General features: G+C 31.7%; 2 protein-coding genes across 3 annotated transcripts in view; one reads left to right on the top strand and one right to left on the bottom strand.

The window, feature by feature from the left end:
* The first annotated feature begins 471 nt into the window (after window positions 1-471).
* On the top strand, window positions 472-10924 carry LOC127173965 (tumor necrosis factor receptor superfamily member 13B). The gene is made up of 5 exons (XM_051124098.1): window positions 472-3694; window positions 5123-5261; window positions 5340-5456; window positions 7084-7332; window positions 7421-10924. The coding sequence occupies exons 2-5, from the start codon at window positions 5144-5146 to the stop codon at window positions 7702-7704; spliced, it is 768 nt and encodes a 255-aa protein (XP_050980055.1). The 5' UTR covers window positions 472-3694; window positions 5123-5143; the 3' UTR covers window positions 7705-10924.
* Window positions 10925-18230: 7306 nt separating this feature from the next.
* The window catches only part of usp22 (ubiquitin specific peptidase 22), a 52625-nt gene continuing 43835 nt past the window's right edge, over window positions 18231-27020 (bottom strand). Inside the window, exons 7-13 of one of the 2 annotated variants that reach the window (XM_051124088.1) lie at window positions 25032-25137; window positions 22587-22745; window positions 22384-22510; window positions 20895-20986; window positions 20748-20810; window positions 20512-20661; window positions 18231-18903 (exon numbers count right to left, since the gene is read on the bottom strand). In XM_051124088.1, the coding sequence (XP_050980045.1) occupies window positions 18861-18903; window positions 20512-20661; window positions 20748-20810; window positions 20895-20986; window positions 22384-22510; window positions 22587-22745; window positions 25032-25137 (740 nt within the window). In that variant the 3' untranslated portion in view covers window positions 18231-18860. The remainder of the gene's footprint in view (window positions 18904-20511; window positions 20662-20747; window positions 20811-20894; window positions 20987-22383; window positions 22511-22586; window positions 22746-25031; window positions 25138-27020) is intronic. The other variant, XM_051124089.1, reaches the window with a different exon arrangement.

Here is a 27020-nt window from a genome sequence, read left to right as displayed (position 1 = left end):
AAACTTTGCGTTTCCTCGCAAAACCTTTTTCCAGAAACTTTTCCCTCCAGAAACTTTGCGTTCTCTCGCAAAACATTTGCGTTCTCTCGAGAAACTTTGCATTCCCTCGCGTTCCTCGCAAAACCTTTGCGTTCCCTCGAGAAACTTTGCGTTCTCTCGCAAAACCTTTGCGTTCCCTCGAGAAACTTTGCGTTCCCTCGCAAAACATTTGCGTTCCCTCGAGAAACTTTGCGTTCCCTCGCAAAACATTTGCGTTCCCTCGAGAAACTTTGCGTTCTCTCGCAAAACATTTGCGTTCTCTCGAGAAACTTTGCGTTCCCTCGCAAAACATTTGCGTTCCCTCGAGAAACTTTGCGTTCTCTCGCAAAACCTTTGCGTTCCCTCGAGAAACTTTGCGTTCCCTCGCAAAACATTTGCGTTCCCTCAAGAAACTTTGCGTTCCCTCGCAAAACCTTTGCGTTCCCTCCTAAAACTTTGCGTTCTACAAGCAACTACAAGCTGTAAAGTTAACAGGAAGTGTTTGTCCGAACTCAACTGGTTTTGCGAGAGAACGCAAAAAAATCTGAAAAATATTTTTCCACCCACCCTGATTTTTTCATTTAAAAAAAAAAAATAAAAATAAAAAAAAATAGATTTATGCATCACTTGGAAGCTGAATAAATACGCTTTCCATTGATGTATGGTTTGTTAGGATAGGACAATATTTGGCAACTGAAAATCTGTAATCTGAGGATCTAAAAAATCTAAATATTGAGATAATCGCCTTTAAATTTGTCCAAATTAAGTTCTTAGTAATTCATACTGCTAATTAAGTTTTGATATATTTATGGTACTTCATGGAACATAATCTTTACTTAATATCCTAATGATTTTTGGCTAAAAAGAAAAATCGATAATTTTGGCTCAAATATACCTGTTCTACTTAAGACTGATTTTGTAGTCCGGGGTCACATATTTACTATGTTTCATGCCAACAAATAATATAGTAAAAATTGTGAAATATTATTTCAATTTAAAATAGCTGTTTTCTATGTGAATATCTGTTAAAATGTAATTTATTTCTGTGATCAAAGCTGAATTTTCAGCATCATTACTCCAGTCTCCAGTGTCACATGATCCTTCAGAAATCATTCTGAATTCAAAAGAACATTTGTGACTCTGGACCACAAAATCAGTCATAAGGTTCAATTTTTTCTTTAATGAGATTTATGCATCACTACCATTTATGTATGGTTTGTTAGGATAGGACAATATTTGGCAACTTCTTGAAAATCTGGAATATGAGGATACAAAAAATCTAAATATTGAGGAAAATCGGCTTTATTATTATTAATTAAAAATTAAGTTTTGATATATTTCCGGTACTTCATGGAACATAATCTTTACTTAATATCCTAATGATTTTTGGCATAGAAGAAAAATCGATCATTTTGACTCATTGTTGGCTGTTTCTACAAATATACCTGTGCTACTTAAGACTGATTTTGTAGTCCGGGGTCACATATTTACTATAATATTACATTTTATGCCGACAAATAATATAGTAAAAATTGTGAAATATTATTTCAATTTAAAATAGCTGTTTTCTATGTGAATATCTGTTAAAATGTAATTTATTTCTATGATCAAAGCTGAATTTTCAGCATCATTACTCGTTTTCAAAATCACATGCTCCTTCAGAAATCATTCTAATATGCAAATTTGCTGCTCAAGAAACATTTATGGTTATTATAAATGTTGAAAACATTTAACATTTAGTTTTTCTGCCTCATGTTTTTGTGAAAATGGTGTTACATTTTATTTTTCAGGATTCTTTGATGAGTAGAAAGTTCAAAAGAACAACATTTATTTTTTGTAGCATTATAAAAGTCTTCACTGTCACTTATCATCAGTTTAACGCAGCCTTGCTGAATAATTACTGAGTTTTATGTAGAACCAATTCTTCACTTTTTTTTTTTTTTTGATCAGTTTGTTTTAATACATTTTTAGCATCAAATAAAACCCCTGTGCCTAGTAACGAGAACTTTACACTCACACCGTTTCTCTCTGACTGACACGCAGTGAAACCAAAAACAATAATTAATGCAGTGTTTATTCAAAACGAGGCTTTTGCTGTCATTTTGAGTCAACAGGTGTGGAGTATCGGCTGAGCTCTTCCTGCGATGTGACACCATCTGTCTCTGTGGTTCAGCTTCACTGCTCCGGTCACAGAATAGCACCAACTGCACCGTCATGCTCACCAGACCTTCCTGTTGCCATTCGAATAGGTTTTCTGCCGGTTTCTGTAGGTTGTCTAAGAAACACTCATCTACTTGAGGTCTATTTAAAAGAGCTGCAGGTGCAAGGATGTGCTCAAATGAGTGTGCGATCGGTTTCACCTTGAACGCAACAACGTGACTCATTTTATAGGCGACACCTTGTCGATTTTTGTGTCTCTGTTAAGCTCTTGTGCTCTGTCTGCAAACATTAGGAGCTCGGTGGCTGGAGATATTCATCTTTTGAAACAAAACCCGAGTGTTATGTCCCCTGAGGATAAGGCATCTTCATTTTAAGCCCGAGTCATCTTTATATGAATAATTTTCCCCCCTCTGAGTTGGTCTAGTCATTTAGTTCATGTTACAGCATGAGAGCGTTCAGCTGGAAGAACCTTTGTTTAAATACGTCTTTAAAAATGTGGTTCATGAGCGAACACAAGAAACAAAAGCCACTTAATGCATCATAATTACCTGAAACAGTAAGTTTCCAGCCCATACTTAGTCAGAAAGTCACTGCAATGATGCATTAAATCAAATAACATTTATTTTATATATATAAAATATATCCCTGGACCACAAAACCAGTCTTAAGTCGCTGGGGTTTATTTGTAGCAATAGCCAAAAATACATTGTATGGGTCAAAATGATTGATTTTTCTTTTATGCCAAAAATCATTAGGAAATTAAGTAAACATCATGTTCCATGAAGATATTTTGTTTATTTCCTACTGTTAATATATCAAAACTTAATTTTTGATTAGTAATATTCATTATTAAGAACTTAATTTGGACAACTTTAAAGGTGATTTTCTCAATATTTATTTTTTTTTGCACCCTCAGATTCCATATATTCAAATAGTTGTATCTCAGACAAATACTGTCCCGTCCTAACAAACCATACATCAATGGAGGCTTATTTATTCAGCTTTCAGATGTTGTATAAATCTCAGTTTTGTCGTCCAAGGTCACACACACATATATATATATATATATATATTTTTTTTTTTTATATATAATTTATATTATATATAGACTGCATAAAAATATTTTCTACATAAATAATGTATTTCTCTTAACACATTCATTAATACATTCATTTGTGTGTATTTATATATACATAACTTATTTTGTATATATACGTTTATAATCTTATAATAATATGACATTAAAATATTATTCAACATTCCCTTTCTAAGCACACTGCTGTTATTACAGATGACATTTATGAAAAACACTGATTATTTAATTGATTTTATGTGTGTATATAATCAATTTAATAATCAAAGTTGTTCAGAAATGTTATCTGTAATAACAGCAGTTGCAACAGTGTGGTCTCATGAGGCTTGGTGTGGTTTTAGTCAAATCATCTGCTGGTACAAATAGTCCCACACTCACAGAAAACTCAACTTCAGACCCCTCATGTCTCCATTCTCACTCGAGGTAAGTGATCATCGCTAATGCATAAGTGAATGTGCTTTAGATTTACAAGCTATTTACAGATTCACAACACTGCTGATTTCAAAAGTAATCCTGAAATCTACAGTTGACATTAATGCATTAATAAGATATCTGCTGACCATTAATTATAATCCCAAAGTCCTACATGACTATTGCAATCTAGTTTTTATATGCAATGATAATATGATGGAATATATATATATACAGTATGTAGTATTACTATGCTGTAATTGCTTATATGTGTATATATATTTATATATTAGGCCTGTCAAACAATTAATCACGATTAATCGCATACAAAATAAAAGTTGGAGTTTGCCTAATATGTGTGTGTACTGTGTGTAATTATTATTTATATATTTATTATATAAATGAATGTATATATTTAAGAAATAATTACAAGTATATGTATTTATTATAATTTTTACATATTTTATATTATAATTATATTATATAAATAAAAAAATGTTGTACGTAACATTTCTCTTAAAAAAAATTATATATATATATATATATATATATATGCTTATAGTTTGTAATACATTATTTGTAATATAGTTTTATATGCAATGATAATATGAAAATATTATTAGAATTATTATTTTTTCTACATTATTTGTGATATAGTTTTTATGTCTAATTTATATATATATATACAGTTTTATATCAAATATTTATAAATCTGTATATATATATATATATATAATTCGAAAAATAATTCTATGTATATTTTGATTATTTATGTATTATCATATTATAAAATAACTATATGATAATAAATACTTAAATCATTATATTTGTTATATATAATGTGTTTATATTTGTATTTACTTATTATCATATTCTATAATAATTATAATAATAAATAATTAAATCTTATTAGTTATATATAATGTGTGTGTATGTCTATAAAATGCAACTCAACCAAAATAATAACTAGTTATTTTGGTTTGAAGTAAAACAAGTATGTAATACAAATGCAACCCAGGTAATGTTAAAGAGTAAAACACATCAATGTAAAATACACCCACTTTAGCTGTAAATACCTATCTATATCTTCATCTATATCTTACCAGCTTCAGTGAATACTGTTAACTTCCTCTGAGTCATTTTACGATCATCATCTTTGTGTAATAGCTGATCGTGAGAGATTAAAAAAACTGAACGTGAAAAAAAGAAGTGTAAAAGAAGTTCATTTGAACTGATAACATCACAAAGGCCTGTTGCTCATTTTGTTTCTCTGGTGTTTTAGTTAGTAGAATAAACAGTTAACTGACTATAATCAGAACATTCAGCCTCTTAAACCTGTCAAATGTTTTCAAGTGTTTGTTCAGCTTTAATCTGTTCTTTTCAAATCAAGAACATATTTACTAGGGTAATACTCAGTGTTTGTATGCGTGGGCTGTGCAGGTATTTGTCGGGGACTGACTGATGATGGCACAGAGCTGTCCGGAGGGTCAGTATTTGGACAGCCTGCTGCGAAAGTGTATGTCCTGCAGTCTGGTCTGTCACGACATCAAGATTCAGAATCGCTGCTCTGAGTACTGCGGTAAGTTACACCGCCTGTCTTCAGCTCACATGTGTGAAGAGCATCGTTTGATGAAGGACGTGTGATGTTGTGTCGCAGTGGCCTGGAAATGTAAAGCCGTGTCCGGTCAGTTCTACGACACGCTGCTGAAGAAGTGTCTGAGGTGTTCGGAGCTGTGCGGCAGTCACCCGGCGCCCTGCGCAGACGCATGCAGGAGTGAGTCAAGCACCTGCGTCACTGAGTCAGATGAACCTAAACCACATCTCAGAACAATCATACTTGACATTACACAAAATGACATCAGTTCTGTGGTTCCAAATACAGTGGAAGCTTGTTTCTGTCTGAGTTTTCTTTCACAGAATTGTGAATTCGTAGACTTAAAAAATTCTTAATTCTGAGTTTAATTCTCACAGTTTTGCCTTTTTTTAAATTCCAAATTTACTTCTTGCAATTCTGACTTTTTTTTTTCACTTTTTTCATTTTTGTGAGTTTACATCTCACAATTACTTATTTATTTATTTATTTATTGGAATTCCGACTTTACATCTCGCAATTTACTTTTTTTTATTCTTCAGAATTCTGACTTTACATCTCCCACATGTGATTTTTTTTCTCTCTTGAATTCTGAGTTTACATCTCACATTTATTTATTTATTTATTTATTCGGAATTCTGACTTTACATTTAAAAAATGTAATTTTTTTTTCTTTCTTTTTTTTCAAAATTCTGAGTTTACATCTCGCAATTATTTATTTATTTATTTATTTATTCGAAATTCTGACTTTACATCTCAAACATGTGATTTTTTTTTTTTTTCTTTTTTTTCAGAATTCTGAGTTTACATCTCACAATTATTTATTTATTTTTTTATTTATTTATTCGAAATTCTGACTTTACATCTCAAACATGTGATTTTTTTTTCTTTATTATTTTCAGAATTCTGAGTTTACATCTCACAATTATTTATTTATTTATTTATTTATGTATTCGAAATTCTGACTTTACATCTCGAAAATGTGATTTTTTTTTCTTTCTTTTTTTTCAGAATTCTGAGTTTACATCTCACAATTATTTTTTTTTTTTTTTTTTTTTTTTTTTTTTTTCGGAATTCTGACTTTACATCTCCCAAATGTAAAAATGATTTCTGAATTTACATCTCAAAATTTTGACTTTATTTTCTCCTTTTTTGTATTCTAAGTTTACATCTCTTAATTCTGACTTTTTTTTTTTTTTTTTTTTTTTTTTTTTTTTGGGAAATCTGAGTTTACATCTTCCAAATATGCCTTTATAATTCAGACTTTACATCTCACTATTTTGACCTTTTCCTTGTTATTCCGAGACGAAAAAGTCTTAATCACAAGTAAAAAGGCTGAACCGTGAGATCTGTATTGTGAGAAGTAGCATAAAAGTCTGAATTGTGAGATAAAAAGTCACAATTACTTTTTTGGCAGTCCGTGGCGGAAACAAGCTTCAGTAAAATACTACCAGCTGCCTATAAACTCTAATGTGTTATGAAAATGAACCATTAATTTATTATAGTAAAAGTGTAGTAACCATGCTTTTTATTTGTGCAGTGATTAACATACAGTATAATATACTACACATACTATGGTTCAACTGTTAGTGTAGCAAAAGCATGGTTAAATTGGGGTTACCATGTTTTTTGGTTTTACTTGAAGTAAAACCATAAGGGACGGGAAATGACTTTCAAAAAATAAACATACCCGGATAAATTTGCAGTTAACGTATCTTTAAAAAGTGTCTGTTCTACAATAAACCTGACTTGCATGTATATATGCCTTTGTGGTCACTGTGAGCGCTGTAATTCTGTCACTCTGGCACAGGTGCGGTGTCCGTGACGCAGAGGCCTGTCGGCGGGTCTGCAGTGCAGCTTGTGACCGGCAGAGGGCGCTCAGTGGCCGGATCGGCGCTGTACTCGGAGGCGCTGCTGTACGGTCTGCTGGGCCTCTGCATCACAGTGCTGATGTTTACACTGACCGCTGCCATCATGCTGCTGCTCAAGAGAGCCAAACACCAGCAACAGCTGGACACCAAGAAACAACAGCCCAACAAACAAGGACAATCCTCAAAAGGTATCTATAAAAATATCATATATATATACATTTATCATATATATATACTATTTATCTCAAAATAAATGACTGTTTTTGTTTGTTTTAGATTCTCTGATGGCCCGGGCGGATGAAGTGTCTCAGGAGGGCAGTGTGACTCAGGACCGGCCGAGGGCCACCGAAACCTGCATCTACTGCTTCTCCGAGCACACGGTTGCGCCGCGCACTCTCTATCAACAGGCCGGAGCGCAGGAGCCCGTGCGCGCCGCCGCCGCCGCCGCCGCCGAGAACCTTCACCATGACAACGGCGCGCCCCATCAGCCGCTTCAGACGCACGCCGATAAAAGCAGAGCGTTCAGGATCATATGTTCACCGACGCAAACGAGCATGTGAATATACGTGTCCTGAGGAATAGAAACCATAAACACATGTAAACACTGTACCGCACATGTCATTCCTCAAGTATTCCTATGGAAACATAACTTTAGTTTAGTTTTATTAAATGCTGTATTTAATAGAGCACAACACACTGTTAAGGCCTCGTGACTCTGTTGATGTTTTCATTATTACTATAATTGCAACTTCTGAATTAACTAAACATACGTGACCCTGGACCACAAAACCAGTCATAATGGTCCGTTTTTTGAAAGAGAGATTTATGCATGAATAAATAAGATTTACACTGATGTATGGTTTGTTAGAAAATGACATCTATCCATCAATTTATCTATCTATCTATCTCACTAGCCAAGCCTAGGAACTAGTCATGCTAGTAGCTTGCTAATCATGCTAGAAACATGCCAACGACATGCTAGTAACTAGCTAATCATGCTAGTTACATGCTGACAACATGCTGATTATGTAAAAATTATGTTAGCAACATGTTAATAACTTAATCATGCTAATAATCATGTTAATCATGTTAAAAACAGACTAGCGCCATGCTAGTAACCTGCTAATCATGCTAGAAACTTGCTAACAACATGCTAATCATATTAGCAACATGCTAATAACTTGCTAATCATGCTAGAAACATGGTAACGGCATGCTAATCATGCTACAATCATGTTAGCAACATGTTAGTAACTGGCTAATCATGCTAGTTACATGCTAACAACATGCTGATTATGTAAAAATTATGCTAGCAACACGTTAATAACTTAATCATGCTAATAATCATGCTAATCATGTTAAAAACAGACTAGCACCATGCTAATAACTTGTTAATCATGCTACAATCATGTTAGCAACATGCTAGTAACTGGCTAATCATGCTAATTACATGCTAACAACATGTTGATTATGTAAAAATTATGCTAGCAACACGTTAATAACCTAATCATCCTAATAATCATGCTAATCATGTTAAAAAACAGACTAGCACCATGCTAGTAACTAACTTGCTAATCATGTTAGAAACATGCTAACATGCTAATCATGTTAAAAACAGACTAGCACCATGCTAGTAACTTGCTAATCATGCTAGAAACATGCTAACAACATGCTAGAAACATGCTAACAACATGCTAATCATGTTAAAAACAGACTAGCACCATGCTAGTAACTTGTTAATCATGCTACAATCATGTTAGCAACATGTTAGTAACTGGCTAATCATGCTAGATATATACTAACAACATGCTGATTATGTAAAAATTATGCTAGCAACACGTTAATAACTTAATCATGCTAATCATGTTAAAAAACAGACTAGCACCATGCTAGTAACTAACTTGCTAATCATGCTAGAAACATGCTAACATGCTAATCATGTTAAAAACAGACTAGCACCATGCTAGTAACTTGCTAATCATGCTAGAAACATGCTAACAACATGCTAATCATGTTAAAAACAGACTAGCACCATGCTAGTAACTTGCTAATCATGTTAAAAACAGACTAGTAACATGCTAATAACTTGCTAATCATACTAGAAACATGTTAATCATGCTGCAATCATGTTAGCAACAGGCTCATAACTTTCTAATCATGATAATTACATGCTAACGACATGTTAATCATGTTAGAAAAATGTTAATCATGCTAGAAGCATGCTAGCAACATGCTAGTAGCTGGCTAGTCATGCTATTAACATGTTAACAACATGCTAATCATGCTAAAAACATGCTAGCAACATGCTTTATCTATCATCTATTTCTATCTATCTATCTATCTATCTATCTATCATCTCTGACAGACTGTTTTGCCTTCAAAACATTCAAACTCTAACCTATTAAAACTCGTTTAAACTTCTAACTATTTCAGACTGAAAACCATCAACTTAAAACTTTTTAAAACTTCTTAAACTTTTCAAAACGTTTTGGTCTGGCTTTCTCAAGTATTGCTACAAATGAACCTGTGCTACTTACGACCGGTTTTGTGCTCCAGGGTCACATATTTAGTTTCTGTAGGGAGAGCTTCAAGTCACTCGCTGGTCACTAGTAAGCAGTTTTACACTTTCTGGTTTCCGCAGTAACTGTGACTCTTCTCTGATTGGTGGAACTCCCTTGAGAAATAAGATTAATATGCACTGATCTATAACAGAAACATACAGATAATCTATGCCTTATTTTTCAACGCAGAAGTAAGCTGTTTTCTGTAAATGTGTGACAATAAAACGGTAAGACTGTTCGCACTACAAACCACTATGTTCATAATTAAAATAACACATTAAAATATTATGGTAATACACACCAGTTTGCAGTATCAAGCAGCAAAACAAGCTGTTTTGTACAGCTAAACATAGCTGGAGGAAACCGGAAGGCAAACCCACTGAATTTACAAAATGGCAACACCCATTCTAACAGGAAAAATAAGGTGCATATGGCATTTCAACAGAAATTCATCTACTAAACATGATTTTGTGGCTTGGAAACATATTTTCTAATGTAACAACGCTGGAGTTCAAAGCTTCAAATCAACTTTTCAATGGAGAAAACTAAGATTTATCTTCTGAAACCTTTTGTTTTGCAGTTTAAGACACTGCAGGTAAATCAACTAAAAACATAAACTAATATATACAGTTGAAGTCAAAAGTTTATATACAGCTTGCAGAATCTGTAAAATGTTATTTTATCAAAAGACAGATCATACAAAATGCATGTTACCTGAATAAAATATTTCACATAAAAGACATTTACATATAGTCCACATAAGAAAATAAATAAATTTATAAAAATGACCCTGTTCAAAAGTTTACATATGCTTGATTCTTAGTACTGTGTTGTACCTGAATGATCCACAGCTGTGTTTTTTTTTTTTGTTTAGTGATAGTTGTTCATGAGTCCCTTGTTTGTCCTGAACAGTTAAACTGCCCGCGGTTCTTCAGAAGAGTCTTTGGTTTTTCAGCATTTTTGTGTATTTGAACTCTTTCCAAAAATGACTGTATGATTTTGAGATCCATCTTTTCATTAAGAAGCAGGGGTGAAAACTTTTGAACAGAATGAAGATGAGGTTTTTTTTTTTGTTGGTTTTTTTTTCCCACTTAGTACTGCCATTCAGAAATTACCCTGATCTTCAAATTCCAAAAGTTTTCAGGTCAGTACTAAATAAAAAATAACATGCATTTTACGTGATCTCTCTTATTTTGATAAAATAATTAACATTTTGCAGATTCTGCAAGGTGTATGTAAACTTTTGACTTCCGCTGTATCACCATACTTTCCCAAGGTGATTTATTATAGTATATTAAAAGTTTTTTACATGCACATGAGGCATTATCTACTGAAATCTGCATTTTAAAACTTGCATTTCCAGAGAAGAAATCTGAATATTGGATAAAGCCAGATTCAAAATCCTGGTTTGATTTTGCTGATATATTAAGTGTCTTTTATAAAAAGGATTTTTATCTCTCCATAAAATGCTGTCAACAGACAAACAAATATACATTTTCACCATGTTTTCAGGAATGAAATGATGTATAAAAACAGGTGAGTATTATATAAACAAACCCCCGAGTAAAAACCTTCAAAATACAGACAGGAATAAAAGTGTAAAGTGCTGCTTAAGTGGAAAAACAAACTCACCGCCTTCAAAGATATGGACTCGAATTGAAATCTACAAACGCAAATAGATAAAGTGCATTAAAATAAACACTTAAATGTGTATTTTGTATGTTTTTCCTTTTCTGTTCTGAACAAATACATGTTATAGAGGCAAAACAGCCCAAAATCTGTATGAAAAGCAACAGTTTTGCCTGTAGTGTCCTGCCTTAAAACAGAAGTTCACTTCCAGAACGAAAATTGACAGAAAATGTATTCACCCCCTTGTCATCCAAGATGTTCGTGTCTTTCTTTCCTCAGTTATAAAGAAATTATGTTTCTTGAGGAAAACATTTCAGGAATTTTCTTCATATGGTGGATTTAAATGGTGCCTTTTTAAACAAATTAATGATTTAACTATTTTTTTTCCAGTCAGGACATTTAGGGTACGTCTAAAACCTCCTTTTCTCCTCCAACTTTAAAATATCCTACATTTCTGCAGAAGTACCAACCCAGAGTTTATAAAGTGAACATGCAAAGAAGATCAAACCAGAGATGGCAAAAGTGCACACATCCTTCACTCAAGTAGAAGTACAGATACTCATGTTTAATAATACTCTGGTAAAAAAAAAAAGACTACACTTGTTTACTTAAGTTAAAGTAAAAGTAAAAGTATCTGTCTGACATGTACTTAAGTAAAAAGTACCCATTACTACCACTTGTTTTAGTGTCACGCTGGAAACTGGACCTCACATCATATTGACACATTAATACAAAATAACTTACATTTAAACTTTTGTTAGCTAATGAAGGTATCAAGGCTAAACAACCACCATGTAGAACAGGGCCGGACTGGGACAAAATTCCAGCCCAGGAAATCATACTCATCCCATACACCCACAACACATTCTGAAAACATGGACAACCCCGTTTTTTATTGATTTATTTTTTTGTATGGCCATCACATTTAAATAAATGTTTAAAACCTTAGGCTGGGGCCGTGCAAAATAAGAAAAAGGCTCTCTCTTGAACTGCACTTTCACTTCCATTTTCCTTTTTAGTCTCTTCATTTTCCATAATGTCTCTCTGCATCTCACTTTGTGTGTGTTTGCTTTTTTCACTCATTTTCTTGTACCTGTCACTTTTCCCATCAGCAATTTACTGTTATGAGCAGAACTGTCTCCACCTTGTTGCAAAACAACCTCATTATATTCTATTTGCAGTAACAATTTTATTTAGGTTCAATTTAAAGTGTCACATTATGACCAGATGTTGTTTTTTATCTTAAAATGGCTTAAATACTATAGATTTAAGAAAACTATATTTTCTAAATTGTCTAAATGTCAAAATTAGTACAATAATGATTACATCACGACAATATCTTTACAGAAAAATCCTAATACTAAACATGTTATTGCATTATCAAGAGTCATATTTTTCTAATACCAAAATTAAGCATGGTTTATTACAGTAAAAGTATAGTAACCATGTTTTTTTGTTTGTTTGTTTTTGGGTGGATTGATTACAATTTGTTTTAATTTAACTACGACCATAGTTCTACTACACATATCATGGTTAGACTATGTTTAGTGTAGCAAAACCATGGTTCATTTGTGGTTACCATGGTTTAAGTATAGTAACCATGGATTTTGGTTTTAGTTTTCATAAGGGTTGTGTTGTTATCTGCCCTAGCTCCCTCTGAACGGATTACAAAATTATGTTTTATAACATTTGTTTGCTAAATTACTACTGTAACTTTACTGTAGATAATAATGATGTCCTTCAGCACACAGTATTTTGAGTGATGATGATAGGAGTTTAGTTTCGTTTGGCTTATAGTACTACTGCTGTAGTTTTGTCTTCGTTTACTTAGTTAAGTATTAAACTCCTAGCAACGCTTAGCAGCCTGTTTACAGATAAAACTGACCTAGACTTTAAGTCCTGAACAGGTCAGTAGTTTTGCCTCTATGATCCACCCACGCGCTTCCACTCCGTTCTGGAGTCACTCGCATTGATTACTTTGATAGAAACCGTTTTGGCGGGCCGAATTGCATTGCCAGTCAAGATTAACCAATCCATGATTTAATAAAGATTTGTTATCGAATGGTGATCCATCAAATGCTGATTAAAACTAAAGTAATGAGACTGGTTTGAAAATGTAAGAAGTGGAAAGTACAGATATTTGTGTAAAAATGTAAGGAGTAAAAGTAAAAAGTAGTCAGAAAAATAAATAGTGAAGTATAAAGTACCGATACCAGAAAAATCTACTTAAGTACAGTAACAAAGTATTTGCACTTCTTTACTTCCCATCTCTGGATCAAACACGCTGTACAAAAAAAAGGTAAAACAGCAATGCACTTCACGGAAAAAACGAGATGGGAGTTTTTAGATGTACCCTAACTGTTTTGAATGGGGAAAGATGCAACGCTCATTATGACCGCGAAGCCCCGCCTTCTCAACGAAAGAGCCAATCGTTGACTGGTAAAGTCAGTGCGTCACCGCAGGTGCCGTTACAAGTCAGCGTTTTGAGACCTGCACTTAGTAAGGACGGGCGATACCTCCTATTTTATTTTCGATCCGATACTGATATTTTCAAGCCAAGTATCGTCGATATCAATACCGATACCGATACCTCTAAACTAAATTGATCTTAAGGATAAAATCAGTAATTATACTTACTTATATTATAACTTACTTATATTATACTTATATATAATTATACTAACATTATATTTGAAAGTCATGTGTTTTAAACATTTCATAAGCGTTTTTTTTTTTTTTTTTTTTTTTTTTTTTTTTAACACTGTTAGAAATAAAATATACTAAAATTTTGTATTTTAGCTCTTTACTGGGCAGTAACCTCAAAGGTGCACCTTTCTTTACCCCTAAAAGCCAGGGAGTATATTAGTAACATACAAGTACACACGTATTAAGGGTAGATAAGGTACAAAGGTGTACCTTGGAGGGTACTTCATGAAAAACAACCATGGTGTTACATAAGTACTAAAATGTATAATAATAATAATAATAATTAGTAGTAGTATTATTAATTATTATTACCATTGTTTTTGCTACAAATATTATGGTTGAAATAATGTTCCTGTAGTGTTAACCATGGTAAAAGGAAGCAAGCCAAAAGAGAACATGTTAACCATGGTAAATTTGTTGTTACTACAAATTGTTTCTTACAGACAACAATTACAGGATATAACAACCAATTTGAACTTTTAACAACTAGTTTAAATAAATTTACTTACACAAGCTAGCCTAACTATACTGTTCAAAAGTTTGAGGTCAGTACGATTTTGCAATGTGTCTTTAACCATGCAAACCAAGGCTGCACTTATTTGAACACAAAAAAACAAACAAACAAAAAAAAAAAAAAAAAAAAAAAAAAAAAAAACAAAAAAACAAAAAAAAAAAAACAGCAAGTGTCACGAATCTGGTCGGTGTCCCGCTGTCCGCTCACCGCTAGATGTCACTCTCGCCCTGTCACACACAGACTGTTGCACCACACCCCGGACTACATTCCCCATCAGCCATTGCACTTCACCCGCGACCAATCAGCGGCGCTATAAAAGCCCCGGTCTTTCCACTTGCAAACCACGGATTGTTGAATTGTTGTATTCCTATATTCCTAGATTCCTAGATTCCTAGTTCCTGTTCCAAGTTCCTAGTTCCTGGTTTTTGATCTCTCGCCTGGTTATCTCGTTATCGTCTGTCTAGCCGCCTGCCTTTTCGGACTATCGCTCGTCTTCCTGGACTATTCTCTCGTCTCGCCTCCTACATTTCTGTTTACTGTTGTTTGACCCTGCCTGCACGACTATGTCTTTGTCTCGTATTATCAATAAAAGCTCGCATATGGATCCGCTCGCCTCACGTCACTCATTCCTCGTAACAGCAAGATTGGGAAAATGAACAATTAAAATAACTATTTTCTATTTTAATATATTTTGAAAAATGTAATTCAAAAAGCATCTGTGATCAAAGCTGAATTTTCAACATCATTACTCCAGTCTTCAGTGTTCTCAGAAATCATTCTAACATACTTTGCTACTTTTTTTTTTTTAAATAATGCTTTATTATTTCAGTGCCATGAGAAGAAGAGGAAGAAACATCATTTCTGATTATTATCAATGTTGAATGAAGCGTCAGCAGCGAACGCTATCTGTGATCGATTGGTTCTGTCTTACAGCATTTGCATGTTCCGATGAGCAGGAGAAATAGTTCTGTCCTACACAATAATTCGATAATAGTCTATTGTTCCTCTTAGAGGCTTATTTTATCTACCAAATTTCTTGTTAAATAAATAAAATTAATGGTTAAAAATGCACTTTAGAATCGATATTTTTATGTGAGGATCGATCCTTTCGATACAACGTCAGTATCGAAAGTATCGATATTTCAGGATCGATCCGCCCATCCCTAGCGCTTAGTACTGCGCATGCGCACTGGCTGATCTCGCCTGAAAATGACCTTTTTTTTAACGCTATTGGAGCATGAGGAAGGATATTTATGAGGCAGTTTGTTATCAGATTTCACTGGTGGTTTCAAATATGAAATTTAACCGTAAGCTTGGTGAACAGTTTATAAGAATTTGATGTTTCCCCATTCAAACAGATAGCACTTTCCAGCCCGAGAGGCATTTCATAGATGGCCTCCGAGTCAAATGTCTTGCCTTAAAGACGAACGTTAGAGGTTAAAAAGTATACAAGTTGTCAATTTGTTAAGAAAATAACAGATCGTTTTGCTAGATAAGACCTTATTTCTCGACTGGAATCGTTTAGAGTTGCATTTTGGAAGTTCAAATTTGAGGGCACCATAGAAGTCCATTACATGGAGATACATACAATTTCTTTACGACTGAAGACAGACATGAACATCTTGGATGACAAGGGGGTGAGTACATTATCCGTAATTTTTTGTTTTGTAAGTGAACTTATTTTTTTTCCATCTCATCAGAAATAACGATGGCCTAAAAACAGCGTAAGAGATGCTGAAAGCAGAGAACGTTAACAAGCAGAACAAAGGATTCAGAGAATCATAAAAAGGTTATTGCGACTTCTCACAATTCTGACTTTCTCTCTCAGAATTGAGAGACATAAACTTGCAATTCTGAGAAATAAGAGCGCAATTGCGAGTTATAAAGTCATAATTCCTAGGTATAAACTCGCAATTCTGTGAACATATTAATCTTTTCTTCTCTTCACAACTGGACTTCATATCTCACATTTCTGAGAAAACAAGTCATTATTGCGAGATATAAACTCGAAATTGCAAGGAAAAAGTCAGAATTGTAAAACAAATTTTAAAAGGATTTCAGTTTTAGTTTTAGTCATTTTGGTGCATCAAGTCAAACTAAATGAAAATGTAATTTTTGAAAAAATAATTTCATTTTGTTTAGTATTTATTTTTATTTAGTTTTTTATTATATTTTTTTTATGGTTTTAGTTAAATATAATAACTGTTACTGAGTAGTAACTTTTTTAAATTAATAAAAATAAAATGTAATAATTATTTTTAATAAATAAAAAAATAATAAAATAAATTTGTGAAAAGTGAATTGTAGCAACAAACTTAATTATTGTAATTTTTGTTTTTACATGATATAACTGTAATATTTTAATTGTAATATATATTATAATGTTGACTTAATTCCTATAATTGTGAGATTGAGTCATTTGAAGCTGCATTTTGTAAGTTCAAATTTGAGGGCACCATAAAAGTCCATTAGATGGAGAGGAATCCTGCAATGTTTTCCTCAAAAAACAATTTCTTTACGACTGAAGACAGACATGAACATCTTGGATGACAAGGGGGTGAGTACATTATCTGTAATTTTTTGTTTTGTAAGTGAACTTATTTTTTTTTTCCATCTCATCAGAAATAACGATGGCCTAAAAACAGCGTAAGAGATGCTGAAATCAGAGAACGTTAACAAGCAGAACAAAGGATTCAGAGAATCATAAAAAGGTTATTGCGACTTCTCACAATTCTGACTTTCTCTCTCAGAATTGAGAGACATAAACTTGCAATTCTGAGAAATAAGAGCGCAATTGCGAGTTATAAAGTCATAATTCCTAGGTATAAACTCGCAATTCGCCTTCTCTTCAGAACTGGACTTCATAACTCACATTTATATTGTGTTTATATCTCACATTTCTGGGAAAACAAGTCATTATTGCGAGATATAAACTCGAAATTGCAAGGAAAAAAGTCAGAATTGTGAGATAAAAAGTCACAATTACCTTTTTTATTATTTATTCAGTGGCGGAAATGGATTTCCATAAAAGACTAAAACTGAAGCAAGAGTGAATCACACCACACAGCGTTTTTTCTTCATTTTTTTCCATTGATTTGTTTTACATACATTACATACATACATACTATACATAGATACATAATTAACATTTATAAAATCCTCCCCAAAGTCTTTTAGCATCCAGTTTGAACGGCATGCCAAGTTTGAGTACTGATTCAGTACACACACACACACACACACACGTAACAACACCAACACACAGGTGCCCACATACCTGCATGCGTGCACACACACACACGCTCAGACAGCACACATATGTGTACACGGATATGCATACATGCGCTCACGCACACACACTCGCACACACACACTCGTGGCTGAGGATAACACTGCTGAATCAAGCCATGGTGGCGACAGGCATCACATGAAAGGAAAACGTCTTCATTCACAATGCATCTGAAAACATGACAAGCCTTCACGACCAAACCGGCAACTAAAACCAAGTCCAACGCAAGATCAAAGATGCGACGAAGCAGAAACACCTTCTTTCCATTCATATCGAAGCACGTGAAGAGAAAAAGATGAGAGTATAGAACACGTAAACAGAAACCAATGACTTATAAAAATAGATTTATATATAGATTTGTGTGTGTGAGAGACACTTCCAGCCCGAAGAGAAAAAAAAAAAAAGACGACAAAAAATGAGGGCGGAGATGTGCTGCGAATGAAAAAACACAAATCAAAGTGCTGGACGAGGACAGTATTTCCAAACTCAACCGACGAACGACAATATAAGTTTACGCTCAAGTCAATAACACCTTTCTGTTGCATTCAGTACATCAATAATGCATACGAAGAAATAAAAAAGGAATATTTTTCCCTCATTTATACTTCTCGGAAAAATCCATCAGAGGAGGATGAGAAAATCAGGTTTTTTTTGGGGGGGAGAAAACGCAAGAGTGAAATGCGCGTACGGAGATGTCAGTCTGTCTGTCTGTAGTGAGAACTCCATCATTGTCTCCTCCTCGTTCTGTCAAGTATGCTCCGGTTGCTCAGTGCAGATTGGTTTAGCTGTGTCACTTTTTTTTTTTTTTTTTTTTTTTTTTTTTTTTTTTTCATTATATGTTGTTGTTTTGATTTTCTTTAGTGAGAAAGGCTGCGTTCGTATGTCGTAACGCTCTTCTGTTCTTGCCAGCTCTCGTGGGACGAGCAAGTGTCAGGCTGGACGGTCTGCGCTTCCTCCATCCCGCCTTCACTCATATGATCCTCCCTTCACAGCTTTGACTCGGGCCGCTCCTGCATCGCCATTATTCGTATTCAAGGAACTGTTTATGGTAAAATAACAAGTACCTGCAAAAGGGAAATATAAGTATATTTTTTTAGAAACAACAGTTAAAAACAGTTTCCGGAAAGCAGTGTTATTTTAACATCTTTGAGATACTTTTAGAGTTGTTAATATTATGAATCAATTTTTACTTTTATATTTTTGTGTTTCAATTTTTAGTTACTGTATGATTATATATAGTCAATATAGATTTTTCAAAAATTATTTTAGTTTTAGTTTGAGCTATTTTAGTATTTTAAGCAAAATATTAAACAAAAATTGATGCTGAAATAAAATACTTTTTTATTATTTTTTAAAATATTTTATTTCTATTTTTTAATTAAAAATAAAATGTAATAAAACTAATTTTAAAAAGATTTCTAGTTTTTAGTCATTTTGGTGCATCAAGTCAAACTCAATGAAAATGTAATTTTTGAAAAAATAATTTCATTTTGTTTAGTATTTATTTTTATTTAGTTCATCTAAATCATAATATACATATATATACATATACATATATATACATATATATATATATATAAATAAATAATGGTTTTAGTTAAATATAATAACCCTGTTACTGAGTAGTAACTTTTTTTAAATTAATAAAAAATAAAATGTAATAATTATTTTTAACAAATAATAATAATAATAATAATAATAATAATAATATAAATTTGTGAAAAGTGAATTGTAGCAACAAACTTAATTATTGCAATTTTTGTTTTTACATGATATAATTGTAATATTTTTATTGTAATATATATTATAATATTGATTTAATTCCTATAATTGTAAGATTTAATATTATAAAAAAAATAATATAAAACAATATATAATTTTTTTTTAATAATTTGAATTTTTAATATACCAATTTTGTTTGTTGTCATCAGTACTATTATTATTATTATTATTATTATTATATTATATTGAATGAGAAATGTATAATAACCCTAAAAATAATAAAGTAATAAAAATAAAATATTAATAAAAGTTTGTGAAAAGAAATTTGTGAAAAGTGAACTCTGGCAACAAAACTTAATTATTGCCATTTTTTTTTTTTTACATTAAATAATTTTTGTTTCTATATGCATCACGTAATTGTTTTTTTAATATAACACTTTTGTTGTTATCATCATCAGTATTATTATTATTATTATTATTATTATTATTATTATTATATTGAATGAGAAATGCATAATAACCTAAAAAAATACAAAAAAATATATAATAAAGAAATCTGTGAAAAGTGAATTATGGCAACAAATTATTGTCATTTTTGTTTTTACATCATAAATTTGTTTACATATTAATATTAATTTATTTTATTAGTTTTTTAATAATTTGAATTTTTTAATATGACAATTTTACTTTGACATTACTTTTATTAGTATTTTTTTATTATTATTATTATTATTATATTTAATGAAAAACTGCATAGAAATATTCAAAACAAAAGTAGTACTCCAATTGTGTATTAATACAGCAGTACTACTACTACTAATAATGACATTTATAAATTACTTATTGCAAATGTCCCTGGTTTGATATTGTATTTGTACTGCAGTGAGACTCGGGTATAACTCAAATGTCTCCTGTGTGTATGTACGTATGTATGTATGTGTATGACTGACCCCTCGCTGTCCAGAACATCTTTAATGCTGGCTTTAGTGATAATGGCATCATCACATTTAAACCACTGGTCCTTGTGCTGGCGGATGAATGTGGTGTAATGGCCGCTTTCCAGCGTGCCCTGATGATTGACCACCGCGAACAGAGAATACCTGCAGACACACAGACACGCGTTACAGCACCAATCGTTCACTCATTCACACCCGACAATACCGAACGCAGCAGGCGCTCAACTCACTTGTTATCGTTGTTTAAAGAGTCTACGGGCTGCTGGTACTGTCCGTTCATCCGGCTCTCTTTACTGGGAGACAAACAGAAACGACGTTAGCATTGACCACCCTATCTGTGCTCTAATGAGACGCCACGAAGACGCCGGCGCTCGTACCTGGAGGCCATGAAGGGCGTCATGTCCAGCTCTAGAGGGAACGACACGTAGGTGGTGATCTTCCGCCGCAGCTTCGCCGAATGCTCAAACCGCTGGACGAGAGAAACCAGAGCAATCAAACACTCAGACGAGTCACGGGTTTAAACAAACACATTCAGTCACATGATCAGAGAATGAAAGCTACGATTAAATACAATAAATAATAAAAGTATGTTATTACAGTAGTAGCAGCAGCAGCAAAGAAATAACAACAATAATAATAATAATAATAATAATAATAATAATAGAGACAACAACAATGAAATTTGTGAAAAAAAAAAAAAAAAATTATGGAATCAAAACCAATTACAGAGTAATCTTGGTGCTAAATAACAGAATTTATAAATATAATATGATAATGAATATAATATAATATAATATAATAATTTTCAGTGCTAAATAAAGTTTATTTAAACTATGAATATATAATATAATAATTTTCAGTGCTAAATATGATTTAAATTATGAATATGATGTAATATGATCATTTTCAGTGCTGAATAAACTATTTTTTTTAAACTATGAATATATAATATAATATTTTTTAGTGCTGAATAAAGCTTATTTAAATTAATTATATAATATAATGTTAATTTTCAGTGCTGAATAAAGTTTATTTAATTTATGAATATAATATAATAGAAAATAATATAGTAATTTTCAGTGCTGAATAAAGTTTATTTAAATTTTGAATATAATATAATATAATATAATTTGACAGCAAATTGCTAAATAAATGAATTTAATAAATGTTGAAATATAGAAATAAATCGTTAAATGCATAATTTAATTATTGAAAGCATAAATAAATGTATAAATAAATAAATAAACAAACATTTGTTTATTCATTCATTTATTTAAATAATTTGCATTAAATTATGTATTCAACAATTTTTATATATTTCAACATGTACATGATTTAATTTTGTCCCTCCATAAATTATGAAGTTGAACCAAAGCTGTGTAATTACTTTTTTTTTTTCCCCCACATAGTACACAGTATAACATTTTAATATTTCTGTACATTTATAATTTAATATGAATATTTTAATAATATAACAGTGTTGTTTTTATTTACAATTGTTATCATCATCATAAACCTCTAATTCAATTTATGAAAATAATAATATCAATACTAACAGTGAATTCTGGCATCAAATCATTGTAATATACAGTATGAAAATGAGGATTAATTTTTATATTTGCTAAAAACTACATTTAACAGTGGTATTCCTTTATCAGCATGTTTAAACAAGGTAATCTAAACATAGGAAAACATAATGGGAGAAATAAGCATGCACAATTATAAATGTATACGACATTAGGTATACATTTATAACTTACAACTGATACTTATAACTGATGTATGAGGTATCCCTACTTCAAAGAAGACCATATACAGTGCATTCTGATGTACAACAAAACAGACCCAAATCACACAGACACTCACTTTGAGGTGGAAACAGGCCACGATAGGAAGCCTCTTCATCGTCAGCTGCTTGGTGGACTCCTGGTAACTATGGCAACCGCTGCATTTGATCTTGGCGCTACTTCCTAAGTGCTCAGGTCGGGTGAACCTGCAATGCAGAAGCGTGAGTCAGTGATCGCAGATAAAGTGCCGTCCTGTAGCGGGACGGGCGCGTGCGTCCGTACCTGCGTAAGCAGTCTGTGAGCGTGGTGGCTCCGGTCGGGTGACTGTCTCCGTTCACCACGCTGCCGTCGCTGCCCGGGCTGAGCGGCCAGAACGGGGTGGACGAACCCGGCAGATCCAAACTGATGTCCCAGAACGGGTCTATTGTCGTGGAAACCCCACTGCGGACAGGGAAACACAGAAGAATCAGCTAAAAGAACAGCGTCTCTAGTTAAAAGACGACTAATTAATTGGGTGGAAGTCATTAAAACTTGACTTGACAGACACAGCGGCACTGAAATAATCAAGAGCCAGCAGGAACTGAATGGGCGGAGTGCAGTACCTCTGCTAAACACAGGGTGGCGCTGAGGAGCAAGAATGATTTGTGCATTTCACACACGATCTGAACACTTGAGGATGTTCAATGGCATTCTAACTGGGTTACATACACAAAACAGCATATACAGACACCGGCTTTGATCTCAAACCTATGCAGGGAGCATTTTAAGGGAACACATTTGATGACCGTTACAAAAAATAGGAAGGATAATTATGCTGCCTACTAAGATATTGCATGTGGACCATGAAATGAAACGCTGATCATATACCTATTTTACCAAAAAGTAATATTATTATTATTATAGTATTTTATTAATAAATCATTTTATTAATATCTGTTTTCAAATTTAATACTTTACCCAACATTTTGAAACATTCAAAATTCAAAAATATTTTAGAAAATTCAAATTTATTAAAAAAAAGATAAAAATTCGATTAAATTAAATATTTATTTAAATTTTCTGTAAAATACTTAATTAAAAAAAACAAATATTTGTAATTGTATTTGTGTGTGCAATAAAAGTACTGATAAAAATGTAAATAAATTGAATATTTAATATTTAAATACTGTGTAAAATATTTAAATAATAAATATTTAAATTTCTGTGCAAAAAAGTACTGATAGAAATTCAAAAACATTACATTTAATATTTAAATATAACACACAAAAATATTTACTTTCCAAATTAGTTTTCCAATATTTTTTGTGCAAAAATTCAAACCAAATAAATATTTACATTTTGTGTAAAGTACTTAATTAGAAAATAAGTATTTTCAATTATCATATTTGTGTGTGCCAAAAATTATAAAAATTCAAATAAATTAAATAGTTAGTATTTAAATACAGTGTAAAATATTTAAACGGACAATAAATATTTATTTATTATATCTGTGTGCAAAAAAGTACTAAAACTTTTAAAAACATTAAACGTAATATTCAAATATAACACAAAAATTTCAACAAATTTTCAAACTTTTCAAATTAGTTTTCCAATATTTTTGTGCAAAACAAGTACTGAGAAAAATTCAAATAAATAAATATTTCAATTTTGTGTAAAATACTTAATTAAAAAATAAATATTTTATTATATTTGTGTGTGCAAAAAAGTACAAATTAAAATTTAAATAAATGTATTTGAATTTTGTGCAAAATATTTTTAATTATATTTAATTATTTAAAAATTCTGATAGATTAAATATTTAATATTTAAATACTGTGTAAAATATTTAAATGGCTAATAAATATTTTATACTGTGTGCAAAAAAGTACCGACAAATATAATACTCCAATATAACAACAGGTAATTAAATATAATTAAATAGTTTCCCAATATTTTTTGTGCAAATAAGCAGACCAAAATTCAAATGCATAAAATATTTGATATTTAAATTTGAATTCAATTAGATGAATACATTTTTTAAATTTAATTAATTTTTTTAAGAATATATTTTTTTATTTCTTTTTAATTTTATTAGATAAATATAGATAGATATTTTTATTAATATTTAAATACTGTGTAAAACAATTATAAATATATTTATAATAAAAAGCACTGATACAAACCCCAAAACAGTACATTTACCATTTAAATATAATAAATAAAAATATGTAATTATCTAATGAAATAGTTTACCCAATATTTGTGAGTGCAAAAAAGTACTGATAAAATAATCAAAAATAAATAAATTAAATATTTAAGTGACAAAGTTGAAACTAATCTAATCAAAACGGATGCTGTGTGAACTAAATTAAAGGGATAGACAATTGTGTCATCATTTACACACCCTGAAGTCACCAAACAGTTCCAGTACTTTTTTCCATACTATGAAAGTCAATGGGTACCGTCAACTGTTTGGTAACCAACATTATTCAAAATATCTTATATTGAGTTTAACAGAAGAAAGAAACTCGTACAGGTTTAGAACAACATGAGAGTGAGTAAATGATGACACCTGATATTTTGGGGTGAACTGTCCCTTTAAAAGTCGGAATAACACGCATCACCAGGATCAATTCAACGCATCCACGTAAGCAAAAGCAGCTAAACGAACACCGGACACAGAGGTTGTCTCTGTCCGTTGGCTCCGGGCTCTTCTAAAGCGAGCGCGAGCGCTGCGTCGGGTCTTACTGGCAGACTTGGCAGGTGACGTCAGACTGCAGGCCTCCCGTGAAGATTTGGTCAATGATGCAGTTGCAGTGGTTTGGGTTGTTGGCTTTTTTCCCATTGTCATCTCCTTAGTGGACATGGAAGCAGCATATGAACACACACACACACAGAGAGAGAGAAAGAAAGAGAAGGTCTGATTAGAAAGCAGGGCTCGGTTTGCTGCAGAAACACCCCTCCCTTCACTTTCACACTGCAGGAGGAAGACTGAGGTCTGTCTCTCCCCCTCACTTCCTCTCTGATTCGGAGCGTTCTCTGCCGTCGCCCACCCACCCACTCCCTGACCCTGACTCCGACTCCGTTCAATGCGACAGGACACTCTCTCTGTCTCTCTCGCGCCGTCACAGGCCGATCAATGATTTAAGGTTCTTCACAGGGAACGTTTCATCCTACAGAGTCACGAATCTACTAATGAAGAGCTCTTACGTGAGACACACTGACATGATCTTTATTAAATAACATGCAGAAAATCTCTCTACTGCTTGACAGACGTTACTGAAAAAGTTTCTGGAGGAAGTCAGGAAATGTTTGGAATAGCTTACAGCTTAATGATCGCGGATCGACTCATCAGAATAAAGCTGAAATTGCAATACGGCGTAATGGAGTTATGAAATGGCAAAAGCTGTGATTTAATTAAATAAATATATGTTGAAAATGCAACATGCCAACCAGTTTACAGTTTTACTGTAAAATAAAATTGTTATTTTTTTCCTAAATTATCTTTTTTGTTTTACTGCAAAATACTAAAATAGCAATATTTGTTACACTGTCTAATATTTATATTTAGCAATAATGCAAATGAAAATAAAATATTTTAGTCATTTTAATATTTAAAATATTTTAGTCATACTAAATAAAAATAAAAAGACTTAAAAAATAAAAAATATATTTAAGAAATAGTATAACACATATTTTACCATTTTTATGTATTAGTAATAATAATAATAATAATAATAATAATAATAATAACAATAATAAAATAATAATAATAATAATAATAATAATAATATTATTATGATGATTATTTTATAGTCATATTGCCACATAAATCACAATTTTGTCCAAACTGTCCTGTCCAAACACAGCAAACCATGAATTTTAATTTAATTTAATTTAAAAAATATAAAAAGTAATGTAATTATATATGTATATATGTAATTTGAGAGTTCTGCTGTAAAATAAAATTACCATTATTTTTTCCTAAATTATCTATTTTTGTTTTACTGTAGAATACTACAATAGCAATATTTGTCATGTTGTCTAATATTTATATTTAGCAATAATGCAAACCATAATAAAATGCTTTAGTCATACATAAAAAAAAGAAAGAAATAACACATTTTAATATTCAATTTTTTTAGTAATAGTAATAATAATAATAATAATGATAATGATAATAGCTATTGCTGTGATTATTTTATAGTCATATTGCTACATAAAATGCTACATATTTTGGCCAAACTGTGCTGCCCAACAAATTAATTTAATTAAAAAAAAAAAAAAAAAAAAAAAAAAATTATATATATATATATATATATATATATTGCAATTTTACAGTTCTACTGTAAAATAAAATTACTATATTTTTTCTTAAACAACCTATTTTTGTTTTACTGTAAAATACTATAGCAATGTCTAAAATTTATATTTAGCAATAATACAAATCATAAAATATTTTAGTCATTTTGCTAAATAAAAACAAAATAAAAATATTTAAAATTGTATAAAATGTTAGTAGTAAAATATAACACATTTTAATATTTTATTTAGTAGTAGTAGAAATTGTATTAATAATAATAATAATAATAATAATAATAATAATAATAATAATAGTATTTATTATTATGATAATATTTAATCATATTGCTACATAAATCATATTTTTGGCCAAACTGTGCCGTCCAACAAACACGTGACAAACCTTGAATTTTAATTTATATTAATTTTACTTAA

Source organism: Labeo rohita, chromosome 12, assembly GCF_022985175.1.
Source record: "Labeo rohita strain BAU-BD-2019 chromosome 12, IGBB_LRoh.1.0, whole genome shotgun sequence".
Lineage (NCBI taxonomy): Eukaryota > Metazoa > Chordata > Actinopteri > Cypriniformes > Cyprinidae > Labeo > Labeo rohita.
The sequence above is the reverse complement of the archived record's forward strand: the minus strand, read 5'-3'. Positions and strand labels throughout refer to the sequence as shown.